The following is a 20077-nucleotide window of genomic DNA, read 5'->3' as shown; positions in this document are numbered from 1 at the left end:
CTGTTCTAGATTGTGTAGGTTAGGAAACAACTAGTGTTGTAGTGGTTTGTCCAAAGCTATACATCCGTTAGCTACCAAAAACCCAAACTTACTTTAGAACTGTTAAAAAGTTTTACTAAGATAATCCTGCATGAAGATCAGTGAAATCTGAATAATAGTAATTTTGTCTTTCATAGTGTCTCATACACCAGGACTTTCCTTGGTATGTGACAAAATAGGATGCTATTTAAGACAAAATTATATCAGATCCATTTCTGATAGTGTTTCTTAGGAACGTGCAAATCCCAAGTTGTTTCTAGAAAAGGTTTTATACTAAAATGTTAATAAAATCATTTAATGTCTATAGTGTGTAATATAATTATATAAGACCAGTGTTGTTATTTTTACAGGCAATTAATAGATAGATTAATTGAATTGTCTTTAGATAATTCAGTCCAGAAGTATAGATTTCTTAAAATGTTTATAAAGTTGCTTAAATATGTAATTATTTATTGAATTTATAATTTGACTTCCTGCTCCGACACTTTTCGTTTTGTTTTTTTTTTTTAAAACAAAGTCTCCCTTTCATTTTGTGGGAAACAGATTTGTTTCAAAGGTTTTCCAAAAACTAATGTTAATGCAAATTTCTTTTTTAAAGCGGTTATATATTTTTGCCTTTTTAAAACTGTTTACTTCAGATCTGTATGTGATTCTGATTGAGCTTTTTTTTTTGTGATTAGTCTGAGTTCCAAATCTTGACAAATTTTCTATCTCTAATTCAATTTCAGTCACCTGAATTTTCTTTGTCCTTGTATACTCTATTTTTAAAGCAGATTTTGGATTTTAAATATTTTATTCTATAATCTTAAATATGCTGACCTGTGCTACTAGAATTTTTTGTCCCTAAGATCCTGCTCCCATCCCATCAAAAAACAAAAACAAAACAAATGAACAGATTATTTAAGAAAACCAGTTTCCTCTCAGAATTGCCATAGTATGTAAAAAAAAAAAAAATTTTTTTTTTTCAAATAAAAGTACAAATTGCTTTTTTTTTAAAAAGGCCTTTTTATGCAACATTGGTTGGGTAAGACAAGAGAACTACTAGCTAAACTCATTCCTTCTGTAATTATTTTGAACTTCTAAGTTCCTAGTTTTAACCTCTGGTTCAGTCCCGTCTTACTAGATTTAAGTGGCTTTTGTTTTGTTTTGTTTTTTTTCATGCAGGTTCTGCTCATTAATCACCAGTGTGGATCTGAAGAAGAGTTTATTACCTCTCTTTTTTTGAGTATGTTTAACTTCAGATACACACAACGTAGCCTCTCCTTCCCTATTAGATTCTTAGAAGGTAGTTATATTTTTTTATAGTCTCCTTCTTGTGGCTTTGATAGTTGTGATCAATAAGAATAAAAGCTGTTCCTTTCATACTGGGCTACTGCATGCAAATCAGTTCACTTACAACCTCCTGGAGGTCTTTGGCATGCCAGACATAAATCGGAGTGTTTATTTGTGGAGGTAACCATGTTCCAAAGAAATCTAAGAGTAGAATTCTTTTATCCAGAGTCTGGGAGAGTTATCCTTTCGCTTCTGGGAATCACTGACTTTAAGGGGCTTGCTTTTTTTGGTGTGTGATTTTCAAAATTTGTTTAAGATGGGAAATGATAAATTAAAAATTTTGTGGTATTAGACATTAATCTCTGAGAAATAGAAATTAGCTTGCATTATACCTATTGTATGCTTAGTGCAATAGTTGACTTATCATGCCTTATTAAACATTAATGAACATGTATTTTTCATGTTCACAACTTTTAGGTAAATGTACTTTTACTTTTGTATGTGAGTGAACAAAGTATTGTACATAAAGTTCATCCTTTTATATCTAGGGCTGGAAAAAAGAAAGAATTCTTGCTGAATATCCTGATGGTAGAATAATAATGGTTCTTCCTGAAGATCCAAAGTATGCCCTGAAAAAGGTAAATTTTCAGTAAAATTTCATACAGTAAATTTTCCTAATGTTAAGTGGATAATACATGGCTGGCATAGCACTTTTAAGTACCAATTCTGAAAATAAGAAATAAGCATTTACAGAATATAACCCTTTTGAAGAAAAAGAAAAAAGGCCAAAGCTCATTTGAAAAAAGACTACAGCTCACTTGAAAAGTTATGCTAACTATACTACATCCAAAATATGTAGAATGAATGAAATGCTTTCCAGTATTAGCACTATTTTGAATGATTACATAGAAAGCATAGTTAGGTTAATGAGTAATGCCAAGTAGAGGATCTTAAATATCAGAATCATAAAAGCTGGGCTGGGGACTTGGAACACGCCTTTAATCCCAGCACCCAGGAAGCAGAGGCCTGTGAATCTCTGTGAGATCAAAGCCAGCCTGATTTACATAGCAAGTTCCAGGGCAGCTGGCTACAGGAAGACCCTGTCTCAAAAAGATAAAAATCAGAATTATGGGGATTAGAGAGATGACAGAGGACTCAGGTTCAATTTTCAGCACCCACATTGTAGCTAACAACCATCTGTAATTGCAGTTCCAGAGGATCTGACATCCTCTTCTGACATCCTTGGACATACTTGGTGCACTTACATACATTTAGGCAAAACACTCATACACATAAAATAAAGATAACATAAAATTTTAAGTTTTAAAGTACATTTATAGATACACATCTTTTTTTGCCTAGATGATTTTTTTTTTAATTAAGGAAAAATACTTCACATAGCAATGGATCCAGTTATTTATCTAAAAGCCTAATTATACTGGTGTGTATCTACAATGTCTGAACATACAAAGGAAATAATTTATTTACTGTATTTTCTTTTTTGGTTTAAAATATTTTTAATTATTTTATGTGTATGAGTGTTTTGCCTGCATGTAAGTGCACTACATGCGTGCATTGTCCATGGAGGCCAGAGGAGGGCATCAGATCCTCTGCAACTGGAATTACTGATGGTTGTCAGCTGCCATGTGGGTGCTGGGAACTGAACCCAAGTTCTTTGTAAGAGCAGCCAGTGTTCTTAACTGCTGAGCCATTTCTTCAGCCCCTACTGTATTTTCTGTAGGTTTACAATTACAGTTTTTCTTTTTTTGCCTCATAGTATGACCACATGGCTTATTCACAGTTAGACATCTTTAATTTAGGAATATATCACCTGAAAAGGAGGTTAAGAACAACATCTATTTGAAAATGTAGCTAACTTCTTACTTGTCATATACGTTCTTTAGCTCTTGGGTTTTTTTGTTGTTCTGTTTTTGTTTTGTTTTGATCTCTTGCATTATCTGAGTAGACAATTGCAGATCCTTCTGCCTCATGAAATAGGCATAATAGAATGTCATAAAACTTTTCCCATTTGTCTTGTATTGAAACACTTATCCTTGCACTAAGATACATACTTGCTGGCTACTAATTGGGTAATATAAATTAAAGTACTGAAAAATTTCAACTATTGTTCAAAAATGCATAGTAGGAGCCTTGCTGCACTATAGCCAGACTTTCCTTACTAAAATTTCTGCCAGTGACTTCTAATTTACTCAATTCAATTTCTCAGAAAAAAAACTGCAATTCATTATAGTAGTTTGTAGTCCATAATAACTTTAAAATGAAAATCTAAGGAATTGTGAACAACGTTATCTCTAGGAACCTAAGCAAGGTGCTATTATCAGGTACTAGAGATTAGGAGGATCTGGGTTTTCATCTCTAAGGGATGCACTGCACGGTATGGTATGCAGGCCAGGAGTGAGTGTAGAACAATTCTAGGGGTTATTTGCACAATGTTTATTAGACTGAACAGCTGTTTTTAACTCTAGACAGTTAATGTACAGGTGCCTGTAGAGTTCTGACATTTCAAAAGCTTGAGTTTGGAAGAAGCACAGTTCATTGCCATATTAATATTTACTTTCTTGATGTATAACTTTCTTTGATTTCCTGGATTTTTTTTTTTTTTTTTTTTTTTGAGGCAGGGTCTCCCTGTAGCCTCAGCTATCTTGGAACTCACTATGTAGACCAGGCTGGCCTTGAACTCGCAGAGATCCGCCTGCCTCTGCCTCCCAAGTGCTGGAATTAAAGGTGTGCACCACCACGCCCGGCCAGGAAAATTAACTTTTAAGTTTGATTTCTTCCACATATAAAATGAACTGTAAACCTCCAAGGGTTGTTGGATTTAAATGAGTGTAGCTCTTGCTAAAAAGTAAACATACATTTTTTCTCCCATCTTTATTTTATTGATGAGCTCTAAGGCTCGGGAAGAACAGCAGCTTGCCTGCCTAAGATCCAGTACATTCGATCCAATTCAGACTCACGGTGTACCTACTGAAGAAGCCTTGTTATTTTCTTAGCACCGGAGAATGTCTTATTTGCTTAGTGTTAGAGCTATCACTGTTTTTGTTTCCTAGATGGATGGTTTTGACAATACCCAATATTTCTTTCCTCATTTTGCCAAGTGGTTTATAGGACTTAAAAAAGTTAATGACAAATATAGACATCTAAAGAACTCTTTAAACCATGTGTGGTGGTACATGATTGTAATTGCAACACTCTGAAGTCTGAGGCAGAATTGCCACTAGTTCAGGGCCAGCCTGGGCTATGCAGTAAGCACCCGGCCTGCAAGAAAGATAGCAAAATAGCAAGACCTTGTCTCAAAAAACAAAAATAAAACGACATCCAAAACAAAAAACTTTTTAGAGGATATACTGCTTGGAATAATACTTTAAACTTACTGAATGGTTTATATATATATATATATATACAATACTCTTTTTTGTTAAAAAATGTATTGTCTTTATTTGGCAGGTTGACGAGATTAGAGAGATGGTTGATAATGATTTAGGTTTCCAACAGGCTCCACTAATGTGCTATTCCAGAACCAAAACACTTCTCTTTATTTCTAATGACAAAAAAGTAGTTGGCTGCCTAATTGCAGAACATATCCAGTGGGTAAGTGACTTTTAAAAGAGTACCATAAGTAGTTTGATGTTCAAATGAGTGTATTACTGTGTGGTCTTAAATAGTATAATCCTGAGCTAAAGAGATGGCTCAGTGGTTAAGAGCACTGACTGCTCTTGCAGAAGATGTGAGTTCAATTCCCAGCATCCACATGGCAGCTAGCAGCCACCCATAACTTCAGTTCCAGGGGCTCCGAAGCCGCCTTCTGACCTCTGCCAACATTATACAAAACGGGTGCATTTACACACATGCAGGCAATACACTCATACACATAAAAATAATAAAAAATATTTTCAAATAGTATAATCCTGATTAATTTGTCTACATTTTACATAATGAAGAATGTAAATTCAAGAATTATTGTGTGTAATTCTACAGTATAAATGGATTTTATCTCTGTAGGAATTATTAGGTTTTTTGTTAGTTGTTTTTTCCTTTTTCTCTTAGAGTCTTACTATGTAATCCACACTGGCTTAGAGCTCACTATGTAGTTCAGGCTGTTCTCAGATTTACAGTCCTCCTCAGTGTAGGGATTATAGGTGTGCACCACCATACAGGACTGAGAATTAGTCCCTCCTTCCCTCCCTCCCTCCCTTCCATCCTTCCTTCTTCCTTCCAGACAGGGTCTCACTATGGTAACTCTGGCTGGCCTAGAATTTATTATGTAGACCAGGTTGGCCCGAAACTCAGAGAGCCTCCCCCTTTCCCCTTTGCTGGGATTAAAGGCATTCACCACCACATCCAGCATGAATTAGTTTTTCAAGCCGGTGAGACATATGCAAAGTGTCAAAAGTACTGTTAAAGTTTGTTGAAGAGAGGTTTTTTTTCTTTGTTTTGTTTTGAGACAGGGTTTCCCTGTAGCCTCAGCTGGCCTGGAATTCTCTATGTAGACCAGGCTGGCCTGGAACTCATAGATAATCTGCCTGCCTCTGCCTTCAGAGTGCTAGGATTAAAAGTGTGCATCACTACGCCCTGCTTGTTGAGGGAGTTGTGCAAAATGTGACTTTTAATAAAGATTTTTAAAGATAGGGTCTAACAGTCCTGACTGGTATTGAACTTGGCTAGATAGCTGAGACCTGCTCTGCATTCCTGCCTCTACCTCTCAAGGACTGGGATTACAGGTGTGTACCAGCATGCCTACTTTGTGGCCTGTTTTTATAAATAACACCACCACACTCGTGTCCCTATATTGTTCTGTGGCTGCTTTCATACAATAAAGGTAGAGAAAGTAGTTGGCTGTGATGCTTGAAATAGTTAAATAGTCTGTGCCTTTATACAAAGTTTGTCTACCCCTAGAATAGATCACTTTAGTTGATCTCTAAATGAGCAGGTGGCTTATAGTATAAAATTGTATAAAAACCAAACTGGAATCATAGGGATATTCTCACATTATGAGTGTTACAGAGAACTAAAGACTAACCTAAGAGAACAGAAGCTTCTGGGCTCCTCAATCCAGCTTACTTGAGGCATACCTGAGATCTGTCTCTTTTCAGTCAAGTTCTTCATGAATTCAACTGTACATTGTGTGTACTTCTGTTCCATTGGTATCTTTACCATATTGATAGCTGTCTGCACAAATGTATGCTTCATTATAATAATTTTTAATAAAGCAAAAAGTCAAACAAGGCCATACGAATTTAATATAAGTTAAGCTAGATGTCTTGCAAATTCTATTTGAAATGAGTTATTGTGACTCCTGTTATGTTAACAATTGATTTTAAATAGCTGAAAGTTTGCCACATTGTGATGGCGTTAATCTTGTATAGTACAAACCACTTGTTTTTTAAATGTCTTTCCTAATTCCAAAAATGACTTGAGACATTGTTTAAAACATAGCTGTATAATACTCTTTATTTTGTTTTCTAATCGATTTCTAGTTTTATGCTTTGTCTTATCAGGAAGCTGGTCATGTCTTTTCTTGACAACTGTATTGGGACAGGAAATGTATTTTTTATACAGTTATTTATTGAGATCAGAGTGTTGAGGAAAGAACTTTAAATTCTTGCTTTCCTACCTTCCCTGTTCTTGCACAGTGGTAAGCCCAAGGACAGTAACAGTATAAGAACGTTCACTATGACTGCTGAGCTCTGTACTCGTTAGAATGCAGGTTTGCAGGAGGTGAAGACTAACCTTCCATCCTATTATGGTTACTCTTTGATGGCAAACTGCTTTGTGTTCCCTTGTTTACGTTTACGTTCTCAAATTAAGAGGTGATGGATATGCCTAGTTATAGATGTGGAACTCTTAAGTATAGAGAAATTAAATGGCTTCTCATAATCACATAACTAGGAAATCAGAGTAGAAGGAAACTCACATTTGTCTATTATTCAAAAATGAGAGTAAAAGCGTGATCCCATAAGCAGCCAGACAAAGGTAGTGACGGACAAACCTCAAGAAGATTAATACTAGACAACTGTCGATTAATAGTCTCACTTTAAACCTTATCATCATCATTTTTGACATTTATAGGGCTATCGAGTTATAGAAGAGAAACTTCCAATTATCAGGTCAGAAGAAGAAAAAGTAAGATTTGAAAGGCAAAAAGCCTGGTGCTGCTCAACCTTGCCAGAGCCTGCAATATGTGGGATCAGTCGGATATGGGTCTTCAGCATGATGCGGAGGAAGAAAATAGCTTCTCGAATGATTGAATGCCTAAGGTAACTTGATTGTAATTCTTCAAAATCAAGATTTGCAGTAGTTAAGAATTTTAAGAACAATTTTTATATGAAAATTGATACTTGTAAGTGTTTAATTTATTCATTTAAATTTTGCATAAAGGTAGTAGAGGTCTTTAAGGTACTTTTTGTAAACTTAATTTGAGAAGGAAGAAAGTACTGTAGGTTAAATATTATTAAACCACTTTGACTTAGTTATTTGTAATTATAACATTAGGCCAATATAACAGACACCTTTTTTTGGAGACAGGGCTGAGACTCACTATGTAGACTAGGCTGGCCTTGAATTCACAGAGATTTGCCTGCTTCTGCCTCTCAAGTGCTTGTGTATCATTACCCTGGCTAAGAGACATCTTTCAAGCCATGTTCAGTTTTGGACATTTTTGAACATAAAGGGAAATGTGGAAAGTTTCTTGGGAGTTCAGGTTTTAGAGAGAGTTGTCTTACTATTTTGGGACCAATGATGTGGCTTGGCAGGTATAAAGGTGCTTGCTGTGCAAGCCTGGTGACCTGAGTGCTATCTCCAGAATCCACATCAAGGTGGAAGGAAAGAGCCTACTCCAGAGTTGTTTTCTCACCACTATACATACATGCGTTGTGACAAGTGTGTGCAAAATCATGAAAACACACAATTTTAAAATATTATTTTTGTTTCATGTGTATGAGTGTATTGCCCGCATGTATGTGAGTGTACCCGTGTCGTGCAGTGCTGCGGAGGTCAGAAGAGGGCTTCAGATTCCCCTGGAACTGGAGTTAAGGACGGTTTGTAGCCGCCATGTGGGTGCTGGGAATCAAACCCAGGTCCTCTGCAAGAGCAGTCAGTGCTCTTAGCCGCTGAGCCATCTCTCCAGCCCCAATACACACAATTTTAAAAAGCCCTTTTAAGTACTTTTATGCTGTCTCATCACTTTTTCTTTCTTTCTTTTTTTTAATCAAAAATACAGAGAAGGACTAGAGAGATGGCTCAGTGGTTAAGAGCACTGGTTGTTCTCTGAGGGGACATGGATTCGGTTCCCAGCACTCACTGGCAGCTAACACCTGTCTGTAACTCCAGTTCCGGGGAATCCCATACCTTCTGGCCTCCTTGAGTATCAAGCACACATGGTGTACTTACATACATGCAGGCAGCACCCTCATAAATTTAAAATAAATAAAATCTTTAGGAAAAAAAGATTCATTTATAAAAGTACAGAGACAATACTCAGACCTTTTTGTCCTTCCAGTAAAGCACCTTTAATAAAGGATTTAATAATCATTCAGAAGAGATTTTTTGGGCAGAGAGAGTAGCTGGGAAGTAGAGCAAATGTCAGGCCCTGGGTTCAATCTGTAGTGCTTTAAGGAATTTGTTTTAGAGGCTGGGAGTGTGGCTCAGTGGTAGAGTGCTTGCCTTGCATGCACAAAGCCCTGAGTTCAATCCCCAGCACTGCAAAAATAAAAAATAAAAAATTTGCTTTAGGTCAAAAGTTTTTAGATCAGCTTATTTTATTATTTGTAAATTTGTCAACTCTTTTCTGTGGATATAGGCTTTGAAGTAATCTTACTGTTACAAGTGGAAGCCTATGACCCTGAGAATCCTAGATCCTTAGTGTATATTGCTCAATGAAAAATGATCCAGAACTGCTAACAACTACTCTCTTTATGACAAGAGGAGAGCTATTTTTTTCCTTTCAGTACTAAGCCTGGGAAACAAGCTTATTAAGTAAAAATAGTCTTAAAGGAGACTATTTTTGTATTGTATTACTAGTATTGTCTTTCCTTTAAATGTGGCAACCATAGGCGGCTTCTTGTTTGTTAAAAAAGAAAAACAAAACTGAAACAGTGGAGTAGCTGTATTCATTCTGTATGGTACTGAATAAGCTCCCTGTTAAAACATACAGAGCTTCTGCTTTCTTTCTTTTACTGCTTCATATGTGTATCTTCCTGCTGTTAGTGTCTAGTACTCCCTGTGAAAATTACAACATGGAAATTCTACCAGTAGGCTTGAGATGTATACTATAAATTCATCTATTTAAACTTTAGCCCTTAAATGGGGGTAAGATAGTTCAGTGCTTAAGAGCACTGACTGCTCTTGCAGAAGACCTGGGTTCAATTCCCAGCACCTACATGGTCGCTAAGAACGGTCCTTAACTTCAATTCCAGGGGAATCCGATGCCCTCTTCTGACCTCTGCAGCATTGCGTGACTCAGGTGCACTCACATACTCGCAGGCAATACACTTGTACACATAAAATAAAAGTAATTTAAAAATAAAATAAAATTTACCCCTTGTTACTGTTTTTTGTTTTGTTTTGTTTTGTTTTGTTTTGTTTTGTTTTGTTTTGTGATAGGGTCTTTCTGTAGCCCCAGCTGGCCTGGAACTCTCTATATAGAGGCTGGCCTCGATCTCACAGAGATCCACCAGCCTGTCTCCCTACTGTGAGTAGTAAAGGCATGTGTCACCACACCTGACTCAGTGGGTTTTAATATATTGAAAAACGTAAACAGCTATCACCCTGTCTAATTTAGGTGTGTTTCCACCTCACCCTCCTCCCATAACCCTAACCCATGCAGTGACTCCCCATTTTCTTCAGTCCTCAGCTGCTGGCAGCCGCCAACCAATGCCCTAAATCAGTGTACTTTCTAACATTCCACATAAATAGAATTCTACAGTATAAGACCTCTATGAATGCTTCTTTCATAGAGCATGTTTTCAAGTATCATCCATGTTGTAGCATGTATTAGTCTGCTGCTTTTTTGTGTGTTTACATGTATATGTATGTTGGTGTGTGTACTGTGTGCACGTGCATGTGGAACTTGGGACAGTCTTGAGTGGTGTTTCTCAGGCACTGTCCATCTTGTTTTTTTGAGACAGGGTCTCTCACTGGTTTGGAATACTTACCAAGTGGGCTGGGCTGACCAGTGAACTTCAGGGATCTACCAAACACCAGTGTCCCAGTGCTGGAAACACAAGCACGTGCACCACCAGGCCTGCCTTTTTTTGATGTGGATTCTAGGGGCTGAACTTGGGTTCTTTTGCTTACACATTACCACTAAGTTATCTCTCCAACCCCAATTTAAAAAAAAATTACAAATTTTTTTCATGGTTGCCAAACAGTATAGTACAATGTATTTACGCCATTTTATTCATTCCTCACTGGAACATTTGGGTTGTTTCTGCTTATTGGCCATCAAGAATAGTACAACTTTAACCATAAAAATTTGTGTGAATGTATGCTTTTATTTTGGGAGGTGTATACTTAGGAGTAAATTGGGCTCTTGTAGTGCTGATATGTTTAATGTTTTGACCAAGTGTCAAACTTTCCTGTTGTGGCTGTACCATTTTACAGCCAGCAGTGTATGAGGTTTCTAATTTGTCCACCCCATAATTAACACTTGTTATTCTTTGTCTTCAGCCATCCTAATGTGTATAAAGAAGTAATTCATTATAGTTTTATTTGCATTTCCTTAATATGTAATATCTTTTTGTGTACTTTTGACATTTTTATATCATCTTTAGAAAAAATATTCAGAAGTTGGGGATATGACCCAGTGGATAAAGTGGTTGCAATGAGGGCCTGAGTTCGAATCCCCAGCACCTACATAAAAACTGGATGTTGTGGCATGTGCCTGTAACCCTGGTGCTAGGGGGCAGAGGCATATGTTTCACACAATTTGCTGGCCAGCCAGTCTAGGCAAAATAGTGAGCTCCAGGTTCACTGAAAGACTGTGTCTCAAAACAGTGAGGTGGAAAAGCAATCGAGGAAGATATCCTGACGTCAACCTCTAGCCTTCATATGCTCCCACACTGGTGAGCACACTTTCACATACATATCCCTCCCGCCAAAACCCTATTCAAACCCTATATCCAATTTTAAATTGGTTTATTTGTGTTTCCTTGTTTCTTTGTTGCAATGATTGTTTATGTATTGTAGATACAAGTCCCTTTTCATATCCATGATTTGTACATGTTTTCTACCATTTGTGATTCTCTCTTCATCTTGATAATGTATGCTTGTTTGAGAAAGGGTCACTATATAGCCCATGCTGGCTACAAATTTTTCTTTTTTTTTTCCTTTTTTCTTTGAGACATGGTGTCACTATGTAGTTCTGGCTGGCCTGAAACTTGCTGTGTAGACTAGGCTGGCTTTGAACTCAAAGAGATCTACCTGCTTCTGTCTCTCGAGTTTTAGGATTAAAGGTGTGTGCCACCATGTTCCACTGTGGCCTCAAACTCTTGATCTTCCTGTCTTAGTCTTTCAAATACTAAGATTATAGATGTGCACCACCATGCCTGGCTTTGTCCTTTGATACACAGAAGCTTTCCGTTTGATGAAATTCAATTTACATTCTTTGCTTTTGCCTCTGTTTTTGCTGTCACACATTAAAAGTCAGTGTCTGATACATGGCCCCAAAGATGTTTTCTCTAAGAGTTTATAGTTTTGGTTCCTCCACTTAGGCTTTTTGATTTATATTGAATTATTATGTGAGATGTGAGGTAGGGTATCTTATGTAGATACTTTTTGAGGAGAATGGCTGTCCTATTATCTCACCACCATTTGTTAAAAGGACTATTCTTCCCCTCTGAGTAGTTGGTCTTGGCATACTTGTAAAGGTTTTTATCTGGACTCACAGTTTATTCCATTGTTCTGCATGTCTGTGCTTAAGTCCATATTACACATCTTGAATACTGTAGCAGTGCAGTGTTTCTGGAAAAGAGGATATATGAATCCTTCATCTTTTTTCATTTTTCTTTATAGCAAAAACTGTTTTGCCTATTTGGCATCATTTTTTATTTCCGTGGGAATGTTAAGATCAGCTTGTCAATTCATTGCTTCAAGGAAGCTGGGTGTAGGTCCATTTTGTGCAATAGTGCCATTTTAACAGTATTCATTCTGCTGATTCATAAACATGTGATGTCTATATTAGGTTTTTAATTTATATCACCAGTATTTTATAGTTTGTAGTTTACAGGTCTTCTGTTTAAAATTTTATAAAGTATTATACATCTTAGTATTGTTATAAGTGACTTTTTTCTAGGTTTCAGTTTTGAATTGTTCACTTCAAGTATATAGCTTATATATTTCATATTTGAATATCTTGTTTGCAACCTTATTGAATTCATTTATTAAATCTTACCTGATTTGGGTAAATTACTCAGAATGTTCTATATACAAGATCACATCATCTGCAAAAGAACCTCCTTCCCCTCCCTCCCTCCCTCCCTCCCTCCCTTCCACTTTTTCTTTTCCTCACCTATTTGCCCTGGCTAGAATTGCCAGTATAATTACTGAAGAGGCAGGAATAGCCTCATCTCTTTGCTGATCTTTGAGGGGCAGTTCTGTCTTTGCCCAGGAACTTAACGTTTCTTGATACCCTTGATCAAGTTGAGAATACCTTCAACTCTTAGTTGTTGGACACATGATTTTATAAATGTTGCTTTTGTAAAGATCAAGTTGTAATATTTTAGATGAACAGTTATTTCAACAGTCTTTAGAACAACATAGCATTGCTTAAGTCTTTCTTGTAGAAACGATTTTGACAGATTTTTCAAGTTTAATGAAAAGAAATACTAATTTTTTAACTTCCCCAATTCCCCCTTCCTTTTTTTTTTCCTCAATAGGAGTAACTTTATTTATGGCTCATATTTGAGTAAAGAAGAAATTGCGTTCTCAGATCCCACTCCTGATGGAAAATTGTTTGCAACACAGTACTGTGGCACTGGTCAGTTTCTGGTATATAATTTTATTAATGGACAGAATGCTACCTAATAGAAACCTTACCTACAGTACCAGAAGACATCTATTGAAGAGAATGAATTGGTTGCTGACTTTAACCAGGAACTAGGGCCATTTTTATTACAATGAACTCAGGACTGGCAGCAGCCATATGGCTGTTCCATTTTCATAAAATTGGAAACAATGCAGTAATAGCCTATTATTGTTTTGTTTTTTAAAGAAGATATTTTATTATCTTTTACAGAAATTTATGATTGATGTATTTTATCTATAGTTATTTAGACATGTTTACATGCAGCAGATAATTGTTCATAGTGGACTGAAAACTAATGCAAGGACTATGGTCTCAGTGATAAGTATATTTTGAAGTTCTTAATATGGAAATATACCAGTGTAGCTTGGTACTGTATTTTTTTATATTGATCTGCTGATACCAGTTACAGGTTTAAGGATTGTATTTTCGCAAAGTGGAAGCCAGTGTTTTTGAGTTATTCAAGGAGTGTACATACAGTGTTATGTGTTTAAGAATTTGAAGCTAGTTCTTAAAAATCCTAAAATAGCTGGGCATGGTGGCGCATGCCTTTAATCCCAGCACTTGGGAGGCAGGGGCAGGCAGATCTGGACAGCTGGGGCTATAGGGAGACCCTGTCTCAAAAAGACAAAAAAAACAAACAAACAAAAAAAACCAAACAAAATCCTAAAATAATACTTTAAGGAAATCCCTACAGCAAACGAAAGTTCCAAATGTGTGGAAAGAATTTGAAATACTGAGTGTTTCCTTCCACTTCTCTTTCCTGTCACTAATGGCAGAAGTAAAGTCGCTTTCCTTCTTGTGAGCTATAAATTACTAGAATTATTGAGGACACCTTCTAATTCATTTTATTCTGGCTTCACTTTAAAAAAAAAAGTTGGTACAACTTGGCTATAAGTCTTAGGCTTGTGATAAAACTGTGGAATAGTTGCAAAGTAAATGTGGATGACTTGGTATCTGCATTGTTATTCCTCAGAAATACTGCACTGAGTATATGTCTTCATTACTGGACTTCATTTTAATACTTGTCTATCCTTCATAGTGCCCTCTCTTTTAAAGGGTTTATATGTTGAAAAACTGCTGTGGCCTTTTATGACCTGTACATAATGTAGAATAAAATAATAAAATACTTGATAGATTTTCTAAGTGATAAATGTACTGAGACAGTGTTGTGTTGAATTTTTGTACTTTTTTGAGCAGTTTCTTAGGTTTAAGATGATGAAATAAGATTGAAACACTGGTTTCTTACAAGTAGTTTTTACCAATTTGCCAAAGAATCATATGCCAGTAACTACCCAACTTTATCTCCAGAAGACAAAATCCTTCCTGAATATTTTAGTAATATGGTTCTTGAATAAAGAGCCACAGCCCAAAAATGAAGCACCACCTTGGTTCCACCTGGATTATCTTTATGAACTGAAATGATATCTCCATTGAAAACTAGTTAAAATTTAGGAACTTAAATTATGATTAATACTTGTGTATATTTTATCTCCTTGTAGGTTTGTCCTTTGTAAGACTCTATACTCTGGGCATGAGGTAGACTGCTAAGAGAGAGTAAATATTTTCCTCTGACGCCATGGTCTGGCATTTCACATTACCAATATTGAGACTCTTAGTCATCCTAAGTCTCATAGTTTGAGAGGAGCCTAACCTTTTGTAAACACAATAACAATTTTGGAGTAGCATTAGTTTTTCAGTGCTATTAACTTCACATACAGGCCCATTTCCATGCGAGTCTTAGCATACTACCACTAGCCAACCACACATGATAGAAGGATGTATGTTGATTGGTTGGTTTAAATGTTGCTATTACTAGGAACAGGTTGTTTTTATGTTACTAATAAAAAAAGTAGCCCCTCAAAATTTATAATTTAGGTATTTCCCTAAGCATAATAGTGTCATTAATACCGAACGTGTTTACTTGTGATGTAGACTAGACTGGCCTCAATCTCTCATATCTGCCTGCCTCTCCCTCTAGAGAGCTGGGATCAAAGGCATGAGCCACCATGCTTGGCAGGTTAAAAGGATTTGATAGGGGAAGGTGAGTTCAGTTTTGGTCAAGATTTTAAGGTAGTTATAGAACTTCCAAGTGGAGTTACTGCCTATACAATTGGGTGTGTGGATCTAGAGTTGTAGAGATGTTTGGAGTGAGCAGATAGTTTGTCATTGACGGTTTAGAAGAGATTATCCTGGGTTTTGTAAAAATAAAAATTGGAAGAAACACCATTTGAGTGTCTCAAAGAAGAGTCCCTGAAAAGACACACGGAGGAGGAGAGTTAGAAGAGAGTGCTGGAAGACAAGAGAAGAGCTTCAGAAACCAAAGAATGCCTAACGCTGTCAAACCATAGTTGAAGAGAGGACTCTGTGACATTAGAAAGAGCAGCTCTATGGGGTGGAGGCAGCAGCCACAGTAAGCATGGACCAGTGGTGATCAGCAAGCTTCAGAAGGTGATTTTATAATGGCTGATTGTATAAATTTGTGTCAATGGCCCTCTAACATTTGCTGGTCCTTTTTGAAAATACCTAACATGTTAAAGGAAAAGGAAAAAAAGCTAGCATATAGCTCTTAGAGGAACCGGGAGTCTTAATGGGTTATGCTCTTACCTTGGAGACATACAGTGGTTTCTTTAGCAAGAATTGGACAGAGCAGTATATTGTCAGTTGATAACACATGAGGGTGAACTGTCTACCAAAAGCCCAACTACAAAGACTCACACTTACTGATACTTGTTTCTGTTTATCCTGCTCAGCCACAGTTAGCCTAGGGTTAAGATTGCCAAGTTGGTGGGCATAGTGGTGCATGCCTTTGGTCTCGGCACTTGGAAGGCAGAGGCAGGTAGGTAGATCTCTGTGAGTTCGAAGCCAGCCTGGTCTACATTGGGAGTTCGAGGCTAGCCAGGGTTACATAGTGAACCCCTGTCAAAAACAAAAACCCAGAAAACAAATACTGCTACTCCTAGAGCCTTTGGCCTAGATGAGTATATTAATTGGTTTTGTTTAAATTCTTTTACTCTAAATATTCCTTATATATTAGAGCTGGAAGATTTTTCTGAGACAGTTGTTTTCAAGAGTTGGCAAAATTAGGTGGAGTTTAGAAATAAATGCAAGATTAACAATAACAGCTTTAGTAACCCGGAAGTTCTGTTTCTAAGGATACCAAGGTGAGTATATTTGCCTTCAGTATACGTCTGTCATCTATAATTACATAGAAAGCTGCAAACTGCCAGTAGAGCCTTTTAGGATACATATATATGCTTTGCACAAGCTATGTATTTTCATTCAACTGTTTACTCTCTTCTTGGACTGTTGTGCCAAAATCATAGCATCTTAGAGCCATCTACCCTAAAGTACAGGGACTTCAGCCTTTCTTGAACAGTGCCAGAGTCAAGGAGCTTGTTGCATTTTTTTAAACAATATGTTTAAAGAAAACAGACTTTTTTTAGAGGGTGAGGAGTGGGAGAAAATTTTAATACATTCACCAAATGAAAGGACAAGAACATACTGTAGATACAACTTAAGACAACTTAGAGGCATAAACAAAATGTGAGGTAGAGGTGACTAGTGAAATTCACCAAATTTTGGTTAAGAAAATTTTACAGTAACAAATAACACAGGTGCCCCCTCTTCTAAAAGTCACGAGAAGCAGTTGCATAAATTATAGCCAAAACAAACTGACTACAACAGTTCTTCTAATTTTTTAGTTTACATTCAATATTAACCTGTGTGAACTGTCTTATGTGCCAAGGTTCAGCAGGTCTGTGGGTAAATTATGGTGTGGCCTAGTGAATCCATTTGCCCACCTCAGTGTCCTAAGGGATGGGAAAGGGTAAAATCAATAAACCAAGACATGCATTAACAAATCATGGTGTCCTGGACTTGTGCAATTTCATCCTTAAAAAGGACCTAACATTCTCTAAAGAATTATACTGATAAGGCGATTTAAAAAGAGCCAAACCTTATAGAGTTAGACTTTGAAAAGAAGAGAGGCTAGTGAAATTTCTCCATTATTGGGGTGATGGTCTTTTGGCTTTATTCTGGCATTTCTCTTGTACAGAGCTGAGTAATATTTACAAGTTTATAATCATTTGAGTTTCCAGAGTGCAGCGCTAACATGGAGTACCTGCATCTAAAATAACCTTTAAAAAATATTCTTTGGCTTTATGAATTCCAAAGTGGAAAAAAAAAGGGGGGGAGCCAGTAGTAACTCTTAGGAGGCCATCTGCCCCAGGTACAATTGTTGTAGAATTAGTTCAAGTATTTTAATTGCCCTACATAGTGGAATATTGCACACATAGTGGGTTTCTTGATATTACCAGCATTGGGACCCTTTCAGCAAAACAGGAACAAGTGAGATACATTCATATCTAAATCAGACTGCCCTGGATCCTACCTCTTTGCCAGAAATTCTGCCACGCTGAAGTTAAGGAGTATTTTTAAAGCATATAATAAGGCAGATCCTCTTTGAAGGACAATTAAAAATGGGGTTAAGAAGAAATAATCATTTTAAAATACATTAAAAGCAGTGTAAGTAGCTGTTTTAAAACCAAGAGATCTGCAAAACGAGTTCAGTCTAATACATTCCATCTTTTCACTAGCTAAAAAGTCCTTGTTTATCACAAGATAATAAAGCTTGTTTATTTAAAACTTTTAAGTAAATGCAGGCTTTGAAGACCCCTCTCAGTTTGAAGTCACAAGACAGATTCAAGTAAGAATGACTCTTTTAGTGGGATAAAATGATACCTATGGGCCGAGAAAATTTTGAGGTGATTATGATTAATTAACGAGAGTAATTTAAGTGTAAACTTCCAATAGACTATTCAAGAATATTTTCCAGAAATGTTTTTGGTTAAATATTTGGTGAGAAAGCCATAGAAACTTTCACCTGCTGCTATTGGTCATACACTGCCTGCTGATTTTATTGAGTCCAAAAGACTCTTCATGCAACCTTCCTTACCACCATTTCTCTTTCTATGCTTTTTCCCATTTCACCAATTTCTGTGTGTTACGGTAAGGCCGCTGATACTCAGTGTTTGTCTTCTAAAGGAAGCTTTGCTTGAATCCCTGAAAGAAATGAATTAGTTAGACTGTACAGCAGAATCCCAGACTGTTGTAGAAGTTTTGCTTGTGCCAGCTGCTTACTTTACGGTTAACTGAAGAATGCTGTTTGCCCAAGCACTTAGTCAACTTCTTGCACAAAACTGTTCCATGCCATAGACATGGAGTGCTTAAAGACTGGAAACTTTTGTAAAGAATGGGAAAAACAAAGGAATTAAAGCTTAGAGAAGCTTCATAAATGGCACACAATGCCTCCTCTGCATTTACTGATTTGTTTGTTCAGTTTAAATAGTAAACTTTTAACTCCTGTGGAAATTTTGCTGAAAGTTTTAATACATATAAAGATTATAAATCTTAAACTAACACTGCACAGAGAAAGACAAAGCTACTTCTTTTTTAAATACAAATATCTTCTACACTCTATCATTTCAGACCCCTGAGTAATACTGTACCAAAGTACAGATCTGAAGAGAAACTGAGGGTTCAGGCCTCAAATGTTAATCTTCAATTAATTTCACACCAGTGGTGTGAGTCTCTTGTAACACATTCAAACTGGCTAATGCTGACAGTTTTCCTCCTAACATAGTGTGATAGAAAAAAACAATGCAAGTTCCGTGATCCCTAGAATCTGTCCTTCTCAGGCTCTCCCAGGCTAGCACATCTTAAGAATTGCATAACTGCGTACTGTGGCATTCACCTGAACATAGGTTCTGTAAATGGAAATGAATGCTGATGCCCCCAAAGACCTTGGTCACATTTGGGGAGTTCTTTGGAGAATAGACAAATGTTGCACTTTGCTCCACAGTGATTGTACTTTAAAGAAAAAAAATCCCCAATAATTGTTAGTCCCACCCCATCTAGGGATCTGTTATTTTTGGTCTCTTCAAAAGCTCATATGTGACGTCCAGTAAGAAAGTATAGTGGCTTGTCATCGCTGCTGTTAGCTGTTTGAAACTCATCCCGGAGGCGGAACTGCCACTCATCTTCTAACTCTAAACGAACAATAGTTTGGCGTAAGGAGCTTCTATCTTGACAGATGACACACAGGGTAGCACCTTCAGGAAAAAGAACAGACATAACCTTACCACCTCTCTCTAATCTATTCCTGAACTAACAGCTTTGAGAACCAATATACAGGTAGGTGACCATTTTATTGCAAGTAGTTTCACAAAAGTTTAAAAGGAATGTAAAGTGAGATTAGAGTTGAGATTCTTTCAGCTACAATCTGTTTGGTGGTTGATGTTGAAACCCATGTTTTCCTGATTATTATTATTTTTTTCCCCTCTAGAATACGGTTTCTGAACCTTAGCACTCAGGAGCATCCCTGGCTTCTGCCCACTCTGTGCTGGAGGCACCCTCCCCGCCTTGAGAACCACTGCTCCAGAGCCACTGCTTCACACACCTTACCCTCATACAGTATTCTGAAACTCACTTTTATCACTGGCCTCAGAGGTCATCGTGTCACGATTATTTGTGATGTTCTTAGGCAAGTTGGACTTTATGTTGCATACCTACTGAAACAATTTTAGTTTCTGTGCCAGAGTCATAACTAAGGTTTTATATCTGGGGATGCAATTGTGCAGATTTATTGCAGTTGATTTCTGACCAATCAAAAATCAAATGACTGTAGAATATAAATACTACTAATAAACATGCATGTAGACTTAA

The 20077-nt window shown here is 36.8% G+C and overlaps 2 protein-coding genes across 11 annotated transcripts in view; one reads left to right on the top strand and one right to left on the bottom strand.

The window, feature by feature from the left end:
* Esco1 (establishment of sister chromatid cohesion N-acetyltransferase 1) overlaps nt 1–14513 on the top strand; it is a 63144-nt gene extending 48631 nt beyond the window's left edge. For 5 of the 8 annotated variants that reach the window (XM_029560562.1, XM_008826965.3, XM_029560561.1 and 2 more), the window contains 4 exons: nt 1860–1949; nt 4780–4923; nt 7402–7589; nt 13206–14513. In XM_029560562.1, coding sequence (XP_029416422.1) covers nt 1860–1949; nt 4780–4923; nt 7402–7589; nt 13206–13353 — 570 coding nt within the window. In that variant the 3' untranslated portion in view covers nt 13354–14513. Of the gene's footprint in view, nt 1–1203; nt 1325–1859; nt 1950–4779; nt 4924–7401; nt 7590–13205 lie in introns of those variants that run through there. The other 3 variants (XR_003848516.1, XR_003848515.1, XM_029560560.1) reach the window with 3 other exon arrangements.
* A 2288-nt stretch (nt 14514–16801) lies between these two features.
* Nucleotides 16802–20077, bottom strand: part of Greb1l (GREB1 like retinoic acid receptor coactivator) — a 274544-nt gene continuing 271268 nt past the window's right edge. For all 3 annotated transcript variants that reach the window (XM_029560559.1, XM_008826964.2, XM_017796571.1), the window contains one exon: nt 16802–19464. In XM_029560559.1, the coding sequence (XP_029416419.1) occupies nt 19301–19464 (164 nt within the window). In that variant the 3' untranslated portion in view covers nt 16802–19300. The remainder of the gene's footprint in view (nt 19465–20077) is intronic.

This window comes from Nannospalax galili, unplaced genomic scaffold, assembly GCF_000622305.1.
Source record: "Nannospalax galili isolate Female #2095 unplaced genomic scaffold, S.galili_v1.0 scaffold511, whole genome shotgun sequence".
Taxonomy (NCBI): Eukaryota; Metazoa; Chordata; class Mammalia; order Rodentia; family Spalacidae; genus Nannospalax; species Nannospalax galili.
Note: the sequence above shows the minus strand (reverse complement) of the source record. Positions and strands in the feature narration are given on the sequence as shown.